Source organism: Bos taurus, chromosome 22 (assembly GCF_002263795.3).
Source record: "Bos taurus isolate L1 Dominette 01449 registration number 42190680 breed Hereford chromosome 22, ARS-UCD2.0, whole genome shotgun sequence".
In the NCBI taxonomy this organism is placed as follows: Eukaryota; Metazoa; Chordata; class Mammalia; order Artiodactyla; family Bovidae; genus Bos; species Bos taurus.
This window is the reverse complement of record NC_037349.1, coordinates 36,887,624-36,906,355: the sequence shown is the minus strand read 5'-3', so window position 1 is coordinate 36,906,355 and position 18,732 is coordinate 36,887,624. Positions and strand designations below refer to the sequence as shown.

The 18,732-nt window shown below is 44.5% G+C and overlaps 1 protein-coding gene across 2 annotated transcripts in view; it reads right to left on the bottom strand.

Annotated features, from left to right (window-relative positions):
- ADAMTS9 (ADAM metallopeptidase with thrombospondin type 1 motif 9) overlaps window positions 1–18,732 on the bottom strand; it is a 163,307-nt gene that overhangs the window by 17,231 nt on the left and 127,344 nt on the right. For both annotated transcript variants that reach the window (XM_005222686.5, NM_001206573.2), the window contains 7 exons: window positions 7,976–8,149; window positions 5,174–5,368; window positions 3,466–3,598; window positions 3,165–3,259; window positions 2,957–3,051; window positions 2,729–2,862; window positions 841–932 (listed from right to left, as the gene is read on the bottom strand). In XM_005222686.5, coding sequence (XP_005222743.1) covers window positions 841–932; window positions 2,729–2,862; window positions 2,957–3,051; window positions 3,165–3,259; window positions 3,466–3,598; window positions 5,174–5,368; window positions 7,976–8,149 — 918 coding nt within the window. The remainder of the gene's footprint in view (window positions 1–840; window positions 933–2,728; window positions 2,863–2,956; window positions 3,052–3,164; window positions 3,260–3,465; window positions 3,599–5,173; window positions 5,369–7,975; window positions 8,150–18,732) is intronic.

The following is an 18,732-nucleotide window of genomic DNA, read 5'->3' as shown; positions in this document are numbered from 1 at the left end:
AATCACCTAATTCATTACGTGTGTCCTGTCCTCTCCTTGCAGAAGCCTCTGGCAAAGACTGATGCCTACTTGGCAAAGTGAGCCAAGGATGATTATAACAGCCTGTTACAAAAGGCAAGTCAAATGAACAAGCCACACCTCTAAGGAGGCAAAACCCTGCACGACTGGCGAATGGGTAAGACGGCCACTGAGCAGCTCTGCTGGAGACAGAATCCAGGAGACAGCTTAGCACTTCTTGGTCCAGACGCTGCACACTTATGCAGTGGAAACTGGACTGACAGGTTTTCTGTGTCATGCAATATTCAGAATTTTTAACGTCTGACAGCAGAGTGTTGGCATCTGCTTGTACTGCCTTTTGAGAAACAACCGTGTGCATCTCTCCCTAACTCTCCTATTTGTGATAGGACACTGACGACCTGAAACCAGTCAGGGAGAAAACGGACACCCCAGAAAGGGGCAAATGCTACAAACCATTGCTTCCCCCTGCCTCCATCCCTTGGAGAGCCAATCATTAAACATTTACCAACATCATCATTTGTTTAACCAAAGCTTGCCATCTGATACCTGATTTGTTTCTAAGTTTTTACCATGATCACTGATGCATTCTGCTGAATGCAGAAGTCTGGCTCGTGGCCGTGACCACTTCCTTAGGAAGCACCCCTAGGAGCTGAGAGGCTGGAGCATCTGTGAGGCCTGGATACAGGTGGCCAAACTGCCTTGCAGCTAGAGCTGCCATTATGATTACATCTGCAGAAACAGATGCAGCCCAGGGTGGGGGCGGGGTGGCCAGGGAGGGGTGTGGGTCCCTGGGGGCGGTGGGTTGGTGTCCCTGGCACGTACCTGTGGGCACTTGGCGGCACTGTAGCAGTCCCCAGCAGTGGCAAAGGGGACGGGATGTCCTTCATTGGTCCTGGCAAATTGTAAGTCAGTGGCTGTGGGGTTTTGGAGAAAGGGTTGAAGGGAGGGGAAAGGTGAGAGCAGGAGAAAGAGTTTGGACAGGATATTAACAAGGAGACAGAAGGGAAGAAGAAGAGTTAGAGAAGTCACAAGAGGGTATGGGAAATTAAAAAAAACAATCCAAAATATGATTAGTGAGCAAATGGATCCAGATGTACACTTGCTCTGCTCCCCACTCCCCCAGTCACTGTATTTGTGGTTCCGAGACCTTCCTTCCCTGGGTTTTACCAGCACTGTCTGTCTCCTCACAGTATGGAAGCCAAAAAAAGGGGTTTCAGATGACTCTGGACTCGATTCCTATACAAATAACTGTGTGAATCACGTCGCTTAAATGCAGTGTAATTGGATGATTGTGAACCTCCTGTAGACGGCGGCCGCCTTGGAGGCTGCAGGACTGGGGAAATCAGCCAACCAAGCATTTCCAGCTACTTAGCAGTTCCTCCCCGAGGCTCAGCTGTCCTCCTGTGGCCCAGGCAGTCTAGTTGCCAAAATGTGGAGCAATTAGAACCCACATCTTGAAAATATTAATGGCAGTTTCTCAAGTTTGGGGCTAACTTGTAGTTTTTAAAAAAGCCAATAAAAACAATGCTCATGTTTTTAACCCTCGTGTAGGTCCTGAGAACAGCTGGGAGAATGGGGAAGGCAGCTTGGGAGGAGACAGACTGAGAATCCTGCAAAATCTGGTGGGGACTGGAGACCGGAGGCAGCTTTTTAAACCTTTCTGCTTTGTCTTTTGGGAATAGCAAGAGAAGGCCTCAATCTTTTCTGCAGTTTTGTGGGAGGGAAATCCGAGTCCCCCATCCTGCCTTTTCCAGCTTCAGCACCAGGAAGCTCTGGGTCTCAGCTGGGGCAGTATTTAAGTGGGAAACTGCAGACTCTGCCCTTAGCCCTCATCAGTCTAGCTGAAGGCAATTAAAAATATCTTGGTACAAATCAAGTGTAATCTACCTCCAAAGGAAAGCAAGGCAAGATTACAGGAACAATGTTAATGAAAAAAACTTAATTATTCATTATTTCTGTTTTCCCTCCATTCGAGGGAACAGGTTGGGATATTTGAGCTGTCTTTAACCACTCCTATGATTAATGTCCCTAACAAAAATGCAGTGTCGGCCAGAGTATGAAATCAGCCCACAGGCAGGCTAGTTTAAAAAATAGGTAATTCTGTCCTCCATTTTTCTTCTGTAAATCGGCCATCAGAGCAAATTAGTTTTATGCTTGTGTGTGTGTGTGTGTGTGTGCGCACGTGTGCATGTGTGTGCGCATGTGCCCGTGTGTATACACTGCTGGTGGGAACCCGGGGTGGGGTGAATGCTGCTACATAAATTTCATAGCTTCAGAGTCTGCATCTGCTCCCTTAAAACTTCGTCCTTCAGAATTTCTGCTCCCACGCTTGCTCTGCCTAACTCAATACTTGGCTCACTCCCACTTGGCCTTAAGGTCTCAACTACGATGTCATGTTTTGGGAGACGCTGCCCTGACTTCCCCACTATGATGGCACCCCTTTAATGTGCCTCTGTCTCCTCTGTTCATTTGTCACTAATCTGATGGAGCACTGCCCACTGCTCAGCCCTTTCCAGGCACTGGGGGGACCACAGTGATCAAAGGTGGAGCAAAGCCCACCTTCAGGCAGCTTAGACCAGGGTTGTCATCCCTGGATCGTAAGTTCATTTTCGTACCCTCTGGGCCTCAGCCCAACCCCTGAGCAGGATGTGTCAGGGCCTGAATGGAAAGACCCACGGACACATGCCCCAGAATCTGCTATGGGACTTACTGATGATCTGCATGGTGGTCAGATCTATTCTGACCTTCTGGAAGCTGGAGAACCCAGCTGCTGTGTAGTCCTTCCGACACTGACAGTCATCATGTCGGCTCCCATTGTAGGGGCATTCGGTTGGGTTGTGCAACCTATAAGACAGAGAGAACGTTCTGGTGAGGATGGGGAGGCGTTTCTAGGGATCTCCAGGTGGTCCGGGCTCTTCTGAGTTTGGAGCTCTCCTACCTGTGCCCGTAAACCTCAGAGAAATTCTCAGAGTCGCCGTGGACCAGTGTCACGTACTCCTTGGGGTGGTCAGAGTGCATCCCTGCACAGAAGACCTGAAAGACAGACCAGACAAAACCTGCCGGGGAGGCTCGGAAATGGGACCGAGACAGCAGGGCTGCCGGCTCTGAAAGCAGTGCAGGGATAATGACTGAGCTCGGACGAGTACCTTCAGGAGCTTTCCTGTGACGATCAGGAAGTATTCCCCATCTTCACCGGCACCCTTCAGCCTTTTCACTTCCTTGCAGTTCTGGGGCAACTCGCCTAGAATACACAGATCCATGAGCATGAGCTGTGAGTCTGCAGTGGCTGCCAACGGGACTGGTTACGTCATTCATGTGCACATTGGTCAGTGTGGGAGCCAATGTCTCAAAAATAAATTCTCTATTCCAGAAAAGGGCAGGCAAGCGCATCAACAACAAGACCTGCTCTTCAAGATCCAGAAAGGTGGCTTTGGTTTGCTGACTTACAGTTATAGATATTGTGGCAGGTTTTTCTTTCTTCCGGCTTCAGGTCAGCAGGGCATAAGTGGCTGGGCTGGTCATCGTTGGTGAGACACTGCACAGACCTATGCATCACTCCCACGCCACAAGACACGGAGCACTGTAAGCAGAGCAGGGTCAGTGATGGGTCTGTGGAACCTGGGGGACTGGGCTTCCCGAAGCATGGAGCTCAGAGCTTAGAGGTTTGCTGCTGAAAACAAATACCCAATACTTGGACAGCACTTCCTATGGGCCAGTCTTTGTGCTGAGTTCTATACATACATGCCTGTACATATGTACTTATGTACCTACATAGGTATTCAAGCATATGAGAAGTTAATAATTTTCTCATCTAAGCCTTGCAATCACCCTATGAGATAGTACTGCTGCTGCTGCTAAGTCGCTTCAGTCGTGTCCGACTCTGTGCGACCCCATAGACGGCAGCCCACCAGGTTCCGCCATCCCTGGGATTCTCCAGGCAAGAACACTGGAATGGGTTGCCATTTCCCTCTCCAATGCATGGAAGTAAAAAGTGAAAGTGAAGTCGCTCAGTTAAGCATCCAACTCTTGGTGACCCCATGGACTGCAGCCTACCAGGCTCCTCCATCCATGGGATTTTATTCTATTTTTACAGAGGGAAAATTGGGGCTCAAATGTGAGGAAATTTGTTTAAGGTCATGGTGGATCCAAGATTGAAACCTTAACGACTTTCAACTGGTCCCAAACTTCTGCCTGATCATCACTTCACATCAGTGAAAGTCTCATAGTCAGCAGCCAGGAGGCTGGGGCAATTTTCTATGGCAGTTTCAATTTCAAATATTCTTACCTGTTGTAATCCTAACTCAACCAAGAATTCCTGATCCAGAGGGACAAACAGGCTTCTTAGCAACAGAAGCTACAACAGTGAACACTTCTATAACCCTTATTAGGGGAAAGACAAGAATTCTGGGTGCTTTTTAATTTTAAATTGTGGTCAAACATGTGGAACTTAAAAAGGTGTCATTATAACCCAAGTGGTTTTTATGCATGAATATTCATTTCATCTTCATAACCCATTCTGCAGGGGAGGAAACAGACATGAACTTTTGGCACCTTGTCCAAAGATCAAACAAGTCAATCCTAAAGAAATCAGTCCTGAATATTCACTGGAAGGACTGATGCTGAAGCTGAAGCTCTAATACTTTGGCCACCTGATGCAAAGAACCGACTCATTGAAAAAGACCCCGATGCTGGGAAAGATCAAAGGCAGGAGGAGATGGGGACGACAGAGGATGAGATAGTTGGATTGCACCACTGACTCAATGGACTGAATTTGAGCAAGCTCTGAGAGATGGTGAAGGTCAGGGAAGCCTGGCATGCTGCAGTCCACGGGGTTGTAAAGAGTCAGACACAACTGAGTGACTGAACCACCACCACCAAGGCTGTTCAACTGGGAAGTGGCAGAACGAAGAATCAGATGGAGGCTGTATGGCTTCAGGGCTAGCCACCCCCACCCCCCGGCCCCTGCTTTAAGCACCAGACCCAACAATCAGAGAAGCTTTCTTTCCCTATCAGCCCATTTCACGATGCTAAGTCCTGTTTCTCTCCCAGGGCTCTCCTGGGAGGCAGTCACTTAGGACAGCTCAGGTAAGGTATGTTTGAGTCAGGATCTGAGATCCAGCAGCTTGCCACCATGACCACCCAGTTGGCTACTTACACTCCCCCAGTTGCCCACTCTCCAGGTGGCCGACACAGGGCACTCTCGCAGGAAGCAGGGCTGGACACTGGGCGGCTGCATGCCTGGGCAGTTGATGGTGGTTTGGTAGCTGTACTCATAATTCTCCTTCCCGGTGTAAATCTCGCTACAGGAGACCAGCCTTTGTTTGTAGCCCTTTCCACAGGTCACTGAGCACTGGGAAGAGGCGGGTAGAGAGCAGAGGTTGGAGCAGGGCCTGGGGGCAGCCACAATAGGCCCCTGACCTCCACATCGAACGCTGACCCTGGGACAACGGCGCGGAGAGCTCTCTTTATTAGCTTCTTACGCACTACAAGCAGCAGCCCACAGCACTCAGGGGATGTGCAAGCCCTACAGGAGCCTTCCAGGATCCATGCTGCTACTGCATATGCGCCCCCAAACAGTCCCCCATCGGGGGCACCTCAAGCCCCTGCTCTGGATTTTCAAGGTGAGAAGCAGGTGGGGGAGGCACTCCGGCTGTCTTTGGGTCCACTTACAGCATCCACAGCTCTACAAGGGTGGAAAAATCACACTTTTCTGAACCTACCATGACTGTGTCAGAGAAGTGACCCGGTGAGATGCAGAGAGAGCTGGAGATGCCCTCTGTGTAAAATCCAGGCTCTTTGCCGAAAGAGGACTGTGGGACAATATCCTTCCCTACTCGATGGTCTGCTGGCCCATCTGCCCTCTGCTCAACCCCTCCTGTCTCCTGTCTCCCTGGCTATGTATTGGGTTGGCCAAAAAGTTCGTTCAGGGTTGTAGTCCAAACAAACTTTTTTGGCCAATCCAGTATCTTGACTTAAACATTACCTTTCTGCTTCTCTTTCACTCTCTCTCTAAATCATGCAGTCATTTACGCCTTTTGCCATAATTATATGGCACTTAAAAATACCCAGACAATCCAGAAAAGGAGAAAAAAGAAGTTTTTCATAGGTGTCCCAGCTCCTTTTGATGATGGGACATCTAATTGGTTATTGGTAAGATTTCTAGATTGTGTTCAACTTCCTCAGCTACATAATTTATATAATATACTATTTTAAAAAGAGAACGGAAATCAACCAACAAATTTAGTTTTGATGATACTTTTAGGAAAAGTCATCAAATAATTGGCCACTCGCTGTAAAAAAGTTACACAAAATTAGGGTTTCAGGATTCCCAAGGTCAAAGAAGGGGCCAGATGAACCCTGGAAATTGTATGCAGCATGCGGTGTGTTTTGCTTTTCTCGGGGTGAGGGATCATAGCTTCTTGGCTCAGTCGTAAAGAATCTGCCTGCCAATGCAGGACATGCAGGTTTGATCCCTGGTCAGGGAAAATCCTATGGAGTAGAGAATGGCAACCCATTCCAGTATCCTCTGCCTGGAAAATCCGATCGATGGACAGAGGAGCCTTGCAGGCTACAGTCCATGGGGTTGCAAAGAGTCGGACACAACTTAGCTACTAAACAACGACAACAACCATAGCTTCCATCAGTTCTCACTTGCTATTAAAACCAGTGTCTCTTTTTCCTGCTGTCTCCTGAGTTATCACATTAAGCCACATGGCTGGCTGCTCCTGTAGCATTTCCAGGGGGAAGGCTCCCCTTGACAGGGTTTCAGACAGAGGAGGGAGCCAGCCCAGCCACAGGCACACAGAACATCCTCGTGCCTTCCCTTCCAGCTGGCTTGAGACTTGGAAACACTCTGTTATCCACTTCTTCCTTCTTTGGCTGCTGCTGTTCAAATGCCCAAAGATGCAGCTGATAGCAGGCCAGCAGAATGCAGGGCTCGTCTGAGGTATGTCATGAGTGGGCAGATGGCTTACAAATGGTGTCCGTCCAAGCTGTGGGTATTTTAGAGTACCTAAAATACACGCCTTGACCTCAGTCTGCATTAAAGGCTGAACGTCTGAGATGGCAGGTGCTAAGACCCTTTTCCCCTACCAAACAGGAGCAATAGGAATCCCCATTTATGTGGGGAATGAGCTGGGAGGTAGTCTTTTATAGCAATGGAAGGGAGCTCCACAAACGGTCAAGTTCTATCCAGAGGCCTCCACAGCTCTGAAAAAAACACACACCCTTCAGTAGCTGTTAAGAGCATCCTGAAAATGTTGAGTGCCTCTGGCTTCCTTTATCCTTTGCACACCAGAGTTCTGATGTGTAAGAGGCTCTCATCTCTGGGGGCTGGAGAGAGGAATAAGGTGGGGAACATCCTACGATTGACTCTGAAAGATCACCTCTGCTAACACAGGACCCACATTTCTGCATGGCCTTCACTGGAGGGGAAGAGAACCTGTTCCTTTTATACACCATGTGCTAGTTTGTCACAGTCCCCACCATTTCTTATTGCCTCCCTCATGCTAAGATATTTTCTTTTTTTTTGGCTGTGCCCTGCAGCATGGGGGATCTTAGTTCCCCGACGAGGGATCAAACTCATACCTGTTGCATTGTACAGAGTCTTAACCATGGGACTGCCAGGAAAGTCCCCTAAGATATTTTCTTATACTTAACCTTCTTCAGGCACCTAAAGCCATCCTCTAAGAATTCCTTCCTAATGATAATAACAGGACATTAGGGTGACTCACATGATTTTAGAGTTGAGGGGAGCCTGGACACCGTCTCATGCACCTCTCCGTTTGCATATGTAGGACTCCAGCCCAGGAAGGCTGAGGGACTTGTCTGAGGGCTTCCAGTTCTCAGGGAAAGAACCAGCAGGTGGATGTGCGTCTCCCCCATTCTTGCCCTCATCAGTCTGCCACCCCTAGGCCATCGCTGCCTGAAGGCAGTTCCAGAACCCCCAAGACCATACCTCTGACCATTCTCCTGTGATCCAGACATACTCGCAGGGCTGCAGACTACAGCTCTCGTGGTCCACAGGCCGTGAGCTCATGCCACAGTGCACGCCGTGAACCTCACCACCTCTGTCCTCATCCACACATACCACCTTCCGGTACCTGGAGCCTTCACCACAAGTCTTGGTGCACTGTTATAGACAGACAAAACAGGTGGTGATGTGGAAGAATAACAGATGATTTCTCATGTCTTGTTATTGTGATAATTTATTTTCCTTTCTATATACTCTTTAAGATTGGGAGATAGCTGAGTGTATTATCAGAGAACTCATTATTTTACCCTCGTAACTTAACAATGTAACTGAAAAGAACACACGTGACTCCATATGGGGTCTAATCCTTTGGCTCTAACTCTTGTGCCCTGTTGCCTGTACTTAGGAGAAGGCAATGGCACCCCACTCCAGTACTCTTGCCTGGAAAATCCCATGGATGGAGGAGCCTGGTAGGCTGCAGTCCATGGGGTCGCTAAGGGTCGGACACGACTGAGCGACTTCACTTTCACTTTTCACTTTCATGCATTGAAGAAGGAAATGGCAGCCCACTCCAGTGTTCTTGCCTGGAGAATCCCAGGGACGGGGGAGCCTGGTGGGCTGCCGTCTATGGGGTTGCACAGAGTCAGACACGACTGAAGCGACTTAGCAGCAGCAGCAGCCTGTACTTAGCCATCTGCCTCTGCACCTTTTATAAAAGAATGTTGCCTGTAATGTATGTTATAGCCCATTCTCAAAGCTCTGACCTTTAAAGTATTCATTCATACAAGGATAAAAAGTTGCCAAAAAGAAAATAACAATGGTCCTATTGGAGGTTTATGGGAACCTTGTGACCAGGCCTACTTGGACAGCTCTGAGAACAAAGAATTCTGGTATCAAGAAGTCTGCAACAACCAGTAAGTCTAGCTCTGGTTAAGATGGTTCTTTGGGACACTAGTCCACCATCTTCTTGGTCCACTGGCTTTCTGAATAAAGTCAGAAAATTGCCATTCCTTGCCCCAGTACCTCATCCCTCGATTTACTGATACGTCATGTGGCAAGCAGCATGAGCTTGAACTTGATAACAACAATACTGTTTCTGCCATAATGATCAGCATTCAATAAGTGACTGTCAGGATGAAGCAATGAAAGCGTGAATGAATGAAAATTAGATTTGGAATGAACCTTACTTCACTCACTCAAACACTGCTGCTGCTGCTGCTGCTGCTAAGTTGCTTCAGTCATGTCCAACACTGTGCGACCCCATAGACTGCAGCCCGCCAGGCTCTCCCGTCCCTGGGATTCTCCAGGCAAGAACACTGGAGTGGGTTCCCATTTCCTTCTCCAATGCATGAAAGTGAAAAGTGAAAGTGAAGTTGCTCAGTCGTGTCCAACTCTTAGCAACCCCATGGACTGCAGCCCACCAGGCTCCTCCATCCAAGGGATTTTCCAGGCAAGAGTACTGGAGTGGGGTGCCATTGCCTTCTCCACACTCAAACACTAAATCTCTTTAAAACATATGGCCTCTAGATATTGATGCTGAAATACCTCTAGAGTCAGGGAAGTTATTCCCTGTTCAGGTGGTCCATTTCATAACACAGAACTAAGCCTATCTCTTTGCTGACTCCAACCTCTTGTCCTAGTGGTTAATTCCAAGGGAGCATAAAGGACAAGTTTTGTTTCCTACAAATAACCACCCTCAGGCACCTGAGGATAGCTTTTCTTCTCCAGACTGAATTGGTGTCATCCCTGGATCATCTGGCCAGTATCCACCAAGTTCCTAAGAAGTGTCTGGCCCTATGATGGGTCTGGATGAATGGTAATGGAAACAAAGAGCACAGAGATGAGCTGTGTTTTAGTAGCAAAGACGGACATTAAAGAAGTAGACAGCTAGGGATCAAGATTGAGCCACTACTATAATTTCCATTTTTCAGATGAATAAACTAGGATTTAGCCGCCTAAAGATCTCAGGCTATCCATCTCTTTGTGAAGTAAACAGGATAGATGTTTTTTATTCCCATAAACCATGTGGAGAACATAGAGCAAGTGGTATGTTTCAATCTAGAATGATCTTTGTGCTGACCACAAATTACTTATCTCATTTTACTTTGACCAAGAGCAAACCCCACTGTAGAAGTTTCACCTTAGTTATCTGTGCTGTTAAAGGTCTTCCAAAGCCTGTCCTATCTAAAGCATCTGTGTTACTCAACATTTCAAGACTCTAGATTACATAGGAAAGGTACTGTAACCAACCTGTGTCAAGGACAGTTTAGGTTTCCTTTAACCAGGGATTATAAACTCTGTTGTCTTAGGGCCTTATCCGACTACTGTGAACTGTCATTGTTGTTCACATAATATATTTTAAACTTTTTCCTTTTAGTCTAGAGAGCGTCACAGATCCCATTTTTCTTTTGTCTCTGACAAGTCTCCTTTGCTTTTATGACCTGCCTTATCCCAAAGGCATTTGAGTATGGAATTCAGCTTGACCCAGAGATGTCTTACCTCATATACCCCTTGCCTTGCTTTTCTTTTTCTTTCTTTCTTCATTTCTTCCTTCCTTTCTCCTTCCTTCCTTCTTTCTTTTTTTTTTTTGGTTAGGAAAATAGACATAATCCATTCACCATTTTAACCATTTGAAAGTATACAATTCAGTGGCATGTAATCACTGGCCATGTTGTGAAATCATGTCACCCCAAAAGGGAACCCTACACCCATTAAGCAATCACTCCTCATTCCCTCTTTCTCTCATATTGTTGCAACTACCAAGCTACTTTCTGTCTTCATGGATTTGCCTGTTCTGGGTATTTCATAGAAATGGAATCATCCAATATGTGGCCTGTTTTTGTCTGGCTTCTTTCAATTAGCAGAATACTTTCAAGGTCTTGCCATATTGAGCATGGATCAGTATTTCATTCCTTTTTATGGCTGAATAGTCCATTGTATGGATATACCACCTTTTGATTATTCAAATGTTAATGGACATTTGGGTTGTCTCAGTCTTTTGGCTATTATGAAGAGTGCTGCTATTAACATTTGTATGCAAATTTGAACACCTGACTTCAATTCCTTTGGGTGTATCCTTAGGAGTTAGAAATGCTGGGTCACCTGGTATATCCATGTCTTTTGTGAGCTGCTTTGTTCTTTCAAAAAGTAGAGGGGGTATGTATGTGGCTGTATCTTGATAGCTCCTTATCAAATATTTGCAAATTTAATTTAAAATTTCTGTTGCTTCAAACTCAACATCTAGGGTTATGGAATCATTCATAATTTTTCTGGGGCACAAATCTGAATAGAAAACAGTGTGAGATGAGCACAGAGGAGTAAATCCTTTCCTCCCAGTGCAGGAGACTAGCTGTGCCTGATGCAGCTCAGCTCTGACTCAGCAGTTTTGGGGATTTCTCTTCTCCCGAAGGATACTGAGAACCATTGTGAAGTAGTAATGTTTCTGTTACTTCATTAAAAAAAGCTAAATGAGCCATTGAATGTCACAAAACAAAACTGGCTAATTTGTGATGTGTAGATCTGTGCAGAAGACATACTTAACTCCCCACAGAAAAGGTAATTCCTGAGAAATCAGGACTTAGGTAGCGCAGAGAAGAACATGATTACTGAGCAGTCAACCTGGACTAAACCTTCCAGTGTTCTCTTTCATTTTCACTAATCCATAGGACTTTAAGCTGTATCAATAAGTAACAGTTTAGAGCAGAAAAGCAAGGGTTACTTTTCTGCTTGTTAGATGTTTCTCCCTTGGTCTTAAGTAATGCTTAACTACCATAAAAACTACTTTGCCAATGGTGGCAAAGGGCATTGGGAAACCTTATTTTGAATATAACTTTTAGAATAACTAAAGTAAGTAAATAAGTGACTTGCCCAGTGGTTTGGAATGAGTCAACAGTGGCTCTGAAAATCACTTAGCATAGGCGTTCTCCTGGGGTTTTAAATCCTAACCAGAGTATAGGGGCTGGGTAATCAGAAAGCAATCCAGCCCATACTATAGGATTTTATTAGCTTTCAGTAATATCACCCATTCCACCCATGTAAGATTTATGACTCTTACCTCTGTCCTGGAATATGACCTAGAATATTCTGGAAAACAGATGGAAAAGCTCAACTAAGCTTATTTTAATTTTCAGAAGATTTTCCTCCAATTTCTTTATAGCTTTTAGAAAATTCTATACAAAGTATATAAGACACACTACCAGCCTCTCTGAAATTCAGCATATCTGTGATTCAGTAAGCAACTATCACAGCCCTGGGTTAACTTGGGTAGTTTGCTCCTTGTTCCATGGGCTACATGTAACTATAAATGTGTTGAAACTCACAGGGAGGAAATAACATTTTAAATTTGAGGGTGAGGAAGATATAAAATAAACTTTTAAGGAACTATTTTATTTAGCTAGTTTGGCTGACCACAGGGTGATGTCTAAAAAGGATCATTTAATGCAATGAGTAGAAATTGTCTTTCCTAAAAGACTGGAATCGAGTTGCTTTACTTTTTTTGCTTAGGTGCTCTAACCATGGAGGAAAGAAAATCATTCTTCATATTTATCTGCTCAACCTGTATGGTTGCTGATTTTCTCCATGGAGGAAAGAATGTGTTGTGTTCTTACTAGGGTCAGGCTGTCATTGTTAAATAGTGTGTGGGAAAGCAAGCAAAAGAACAAGTGAAGAATTTGACAGTATGGTGTTCTGCTTGTGCTAAACAGAGTCTTTGGCTAAAAGGAACAGACAGTAAAAATTAATTTATCCTAACATTGCTTTACATCCAAAAAAGGGAAAGCAACCTTCAAATTACAACAGGTTCATTTTAAAAGTGGAGTTTGGGCATCTTTGTCCTAAAATATTATATGTGCCAAGGTAAAAGGCAGAAATAACTGTGTGGATACATTTTGTAACTTTAAAGTCATTCACTCATTCAACCAATACAAACACACCTCAGAGACACAGTGGGTTTGGTTCCAGATCATCACAATAAAGGGAATATCACAATAAAGTGAGTTACATGGGTTTCCTAGTTTTCCAAGGCACACAAAAAATTATATTTGCACTATAATCTACTAACTATGTCATAGCATTATGTCTAAAAACGTACATAATTTTAAAATTCTTTATTGATTAAAAACAAACAAACAAACACAGATGTCCATCACCTCAGCCTTCAGTGTGTCCCAGTAGGAACATCAAAAATCACTGATCACAAGTCCACAGACACGCTGGGCTCTGTCCTCCTTCTCTCTTCTACCTAGAATCACTGCCTCTTGGCGTTTACCCCTGACCACCCTAGAGAAGGTAGGGCTAGCCTATCATTCTCTATCTCAGCACCTTGTCTGTATTGTTTTTTTTTTCCATCACAGCACTTTTCATAATTGGTGATTTCATAGAACATATCTGTTTGCTTGTCTTCTGTCCGTCTCTTTCACTAGATAATCAATCCCTACCATAGCAATTCCACATTTTCTATTGTAACCGTAACGCCTAATGCCTGGCACTTTGCAGACTCTATAAAGATTTGTTGAATACATGAATGAAGGAATGAGTAATAAAGAGTTAGTATTTGGCCCTTGTTCACACATCAAAACCTGATCACTCCCTACTGTAAACTTCATAAAATCTTTGTAACCAACTGGCCAAGGACCTGCAGTTCATGACTAATTTTTCTGTGCTAAGAAGATGAACTTGGGAATCATTTTACAGCTGATATCAATAAAAGTTTTTAGAATACAAATATGCGTTAGAGTGGTCCAAGTCCCTGCACTGGGTCAAACAGCCATGGGGTGGGCAGCTCAACAAAGGCCAGGCAGATCTGAGCACAGCTTGTCCATGGCAATGTGACAGGAAAGTAAAACAGCTGTCCTTACAGGAAAAACAGAGCTTGTTTGACTATTCTAAAAGACATGTTACAATGCTGTGATTTTAGAGTTGAAGCCAATTACCAGGTATTGTTTTATAAAGTCTTTTCTTCTTCCTTCCTTCCTTCCTTCCTTTCTCTCTCCCTCCCTCCCTCTCTTCCTTCCTTCCTCTTTCCTTCTCTTCCTTCTTTCCTTCCTTCCTTTCCTCCCTCTACCTATTATTCTCTCACTGCATTCATTCATGGAGTCATTCATTCATAAAGTGTCTTCAATGCCACTGTGCTAAAAGCTGGGGAAAACTCTGGTGAACAAGCTTTATGACTTCAAACAGCTGACAATATCAACAGCAAAGATGGGCAAAAACGATTCAGAGCGCTAACTACTGAAGCAGAGTATTTTCAAGGTGCAACGAGAGTGGACAGGAGGGCTACCTGACTCAGTCATTCGAGGGGAGGTATGATCAGCAAGGGCTTCTGAAAAGATACGACATCTTGTCTGAGACTTGAAGGATGAGCAAGGGTCACTCAAATAAGGAAAGGAGGAGGTCGGCCTTATTGTGTTACAGAGGTACTAGGGAGGAAGGAGAGTATTCTGGGTAAAGGTAAGAAAAGGTAAAAAAAAAAAGAGCACTCGTAAGTCCTGGAAGATTTACTCCTTAAAGCTAAGGGATGTATAACCCACATACTCAGAATTCATATTTAATCAAAAGCCCTATAAGTAAATTCATTAGCTTACTTATAGGGCTTTTGATAATCTATAAATTTATAGATTATAATATTATAAGTTTGTTATGATGGTAATTTTCAAAAGAATTAAAAAGTCAATTTCTTAAACTCAGCCCCAAGAGCATAATAATTCAAAAGTGAGTAAAACTGAGCAGTGAAAAGCTAAATAACTAGCCCAAAGTTGGCAGGTGATCTTAAAAGCCCAACACTGTGATACACAGTCTTTGCTGAAACGGTGGTCATCATCTGAACTCTCCATCAAGACTTCATGTACCAATGAGGAGTAACATTTGCGAAAGGCCTAAAATATGCTAGGCACTGCACCGAATCCCTCCCTTAACCTCATTTAACCTAAGACCCGGATTCAGCAAAGTCTGACATATAATACCCATTTTGCAGATGAAGTAAATGGAGCCCATAGATTTGATGTCAATTTCCCAGAGTCCCAGGTGGTCTTGTTTACAACACTGTGGTTTTCTGAAGAGAGCATTTTTCTCTTCTTCAATTATTTTGTGCTATATCTGAAAGTCCAGGCTCTATCCTTGTGGTACCATGAATAAACATTAATCCCCCTTCCCCAGTATAGTCAACAGGCCTCTCAATACACAAAGGGGACTAATGACATGCTCCATCTTCATCAAGACTTCCCCTCAACCACATGCCTTAAGGTCTGATTATCAACCAACTGGACCAAGAATTTCATTTTAAGAAGAGGGTGGGGCAGTCACCCTCTAGAGAATTCTACTAATACTTTGATGCCAACTATGCTGAAAGAGGCTGGCCAAGCCAAAAATAAAATAAAAGAATTCACCTTGGGTGCATGTCAACACGGGAGGAGGTAGACTATAACGATTCAGAGCATGTATTCCTGAGGTCAGGCTTCTGGGCTTCAAATCCCAGCCTTATTACTTAGTAACTACCAACTTGGATGAATTAACTTAGCTAAGCCTCCAGCTTCCTCATCTTTAAGTGAGGATAAAAATTTAATTACAACACCAGAGAGTTATGGAAAAGGTTAAATGAGGTCCTCCATATAAAAATACTCAATAGAGTGCTTGGTCCATACAACGAGATGTATTACTTTTATTATCATTTGTATTAGGGCCACTGTGCCAGATAATCATAGACGATGCCCCTCACATTGTAGCCTATGGGAATGGCAGCCTTGGGCTTGTACAGTGTACAACCTGTGTGACTGTATACGACATTCCTGATGATCACGCTATTGTGCATAGGTGGAACTCATGCTTCTCAAGGTGGACACTTGGATTATTTCTCATGAAGAAGAGGGTGCCATTTGCTATATGCCTGGCATGAAGTACATCTTGCCAACAAGCAGGTGGGTTTTTAATAGTGTCCAAGGGGGAAGCAAAATGAAAAACTGCACATGTAGAAAGCAAACAACAGCTCTGAGTTAGCTGTCAAGAACAGCTAAGAAGAAGAGAACTTCCCATAACGGGATGGGATGGGGGTAGCAAGTGTCCAGCATCTGATTCACTGGGCTCTAAGGCTGTGCCCTGACATCTCACCGACATTAGGTCAAGGTGTCACTTGATGAGGGGAGGGAAGTTAAGACATGTGTCTGCACATATCAGGTAAAATGGAAGCGGAGTGAGTGGGTGCAGAGGAGGAGAGAACCAGAATGAAGGTGCAGGTTGATTGAGGGGAGCATGAAGGGGGTGGACTATCAAGTGACCACCCAGTTGACTGTTTAACAAGGACACTTTAGACCATGGAAGTAGGGGCAATTAACAATTACACCAGGGCTGCCCCAGGTAAGTAGGATGAGAGGCCACTCTTTTCCTGACATGGCTTATGAAGGTGGTTGCCCAATTGCTCACAGCATTCCCTTGAAGCCTTGTGGCCAAGGGGATGTTAGGAAAGGACCACCAGCATGCCCTGCTAATGAGAAACTATGGCTTTTGATGGAACTTCTCCCTCTACCATCTAGCAGCCCTGAGACTCACTTTGGCCAGCTTAGTGTCATATGAGGGCCTCCAATCCGCCTCACTAACCAGGTCCACTAGTCTCCAACTCTTTACTTTGGGTTCAGGCTGATGGGGAAGCATGTTGGCAGGAGGGTAACTATCAGAGTCTGCTTTTCTCATTTCTTCCGTATGATCAGCTTCTAAATTTAGCCACAGGCCAGGCTTTCTTCATAGGTCTTCTGTTCTTACATGGCACTTGAAAGCAATATTTGAGGAAGGATTTAGAAAGATCAATCTGCATGGCACATGCAAATATGTAAATTTCTAGGCACGTTTTGGATGATTAGAGAAGAGGATCTCCTCAGTGCATGTCTGGCAAGATTTCTAGTCTGTGGGAGTCAGAAAGAAGTGTCAATGGAGCATGCATTTTCCCAACTGACTCCAGCGTTTTCAAAAGTTGGCTACAGCGTCAGCTGTCAGCTTAGATTCATTTCTGAACGCTCTTACTCTGTGCTCCTTGGAGCAGTCACACAGGGTGGAGTTTGGCAGGACATGAAGACAGAGAGGGAGAGAGCAGGCAGTGGTAGGTCTGAAGCAAGAATCAGAAAGAGTGTTGAGTGGTGACACACAGGCAGAAACGAAGAAATCTTTTCTCCCTTCCATATCTCACCCTGTCAATCCCCAAGCCACTCGATTATTTATAGTTTTCTCAGAGGGACTTTGCATAGTTACCATTTTACCATTTTACAGATGGCAAACTCACAGCTCAGAAAATTAGGCATCCTTGTTCTAAGCCAGGCGTCTGAAGTGTGGCAGTGCCAGGATATGAACCACATCTGAAGAATTCTACAGCCTCTGGGGTTCCCAGCAACTTGTGTGGCTCAAGTACAATTAATTTGAAATATAACTGCTCTAGCTATTCCTCTCTACCACTGTCTGATAAAAGTGAAAAAAAGAAAAGAAAGAAAAGAAAATAATAATAAAAAAAAAACCCTAGAGTTTCCTTTGAAAAGGAAAATGAGAAAAAAAAAATTTTGTTTTCTTTTAGCAGAGAGGGTGAGACTCCTAAAGAAAAGAGATGACTGAAAACAATGGAAATAATCAATCAGGAAGGTGAGAGAGAGGGAAGAACAGAGCTGGAAGGCTGAATCCCCACAAGGATTAAAAATGCAGTTGTAGGAAAACAAATCCCATTTAAAATGGAATAAAACAGAATAAAACACCTAGGAATAAATTTAACCAAGGAGGTGAAAGATCTGTACATTGAAAACTAATAAAAGACACTGAAGAGGGCAGAAATACATGGAAAGATTCTGTGCTCATAGGCTGGAGGAATTAATATGGTTAAAAGGTTCATAATATCCAAAGCACCATATGCAAAAGAATAAAACTGGACCTCAATCTTACACCATAATAAAAATAAACATGTGGGTCGCAAAGAGTCAGACATGACTGAGCGACTGAACTGAACTGAACTGAACTGAACTGAATATAAAGCACTCACCAGAGTGCCAGGCACTGTCTCTCCTGTCCTGAAAAACTATTCCTGGTGGGAAATTCCTGTCTCAACTTCCTATCTCTGAACATTTTACACCTTGTATTTTCTGTTTCATTCCAATGTCAGTAGATAAAGTATTGCTTTTAAAAATATCTTTTCCTCCCTTGTCTACAACTGAATCTTCTCCACTGGAAACAGAGGATCCTCCCTACGAAAGTCCTATCCTTGCTAGAGCCAGGCCATTCCTCAGGGACACTTAGTGTTTTCTTTAACTAGACATTAACTTGGAGAAAAACAAATTGGTCTATTTCTGCATCAACGGAGCAGTTCTTCAGAGGCACTCACAGTTTTTTAAATGTTGAAAATCCTTCACTAATTAATCTGGGTTTCAAATGAAATGCCTGCCTCCCAGCTGATGGCTGAAGCCGTGGAAGAAAAAAAAAAATTCCAGAGGAGATCCTACCTAGGGTCTGCCCAGTGGCTGTTTGAACTTACGCAAATGACCACGTCTGAATACACACATTCAAAAATATTTCTTCCATCTCCTCCTCCTTCTGGGAAAGTTATCTTCATGCATTTGGCCCACGGCCTGTTCAACTTTTTCTGGAGGCAGCCAGATTTGCAACATCAAGAACACAAGCGTTGGAATGGCAGAAAAAGGAGGAGTTCTCCCACCCTGCCTGGAACGAACTCCTGCCCTCTGACAGTGACCTGGTGGGAAAACGCCAGCCTGGTCACTGCGCTG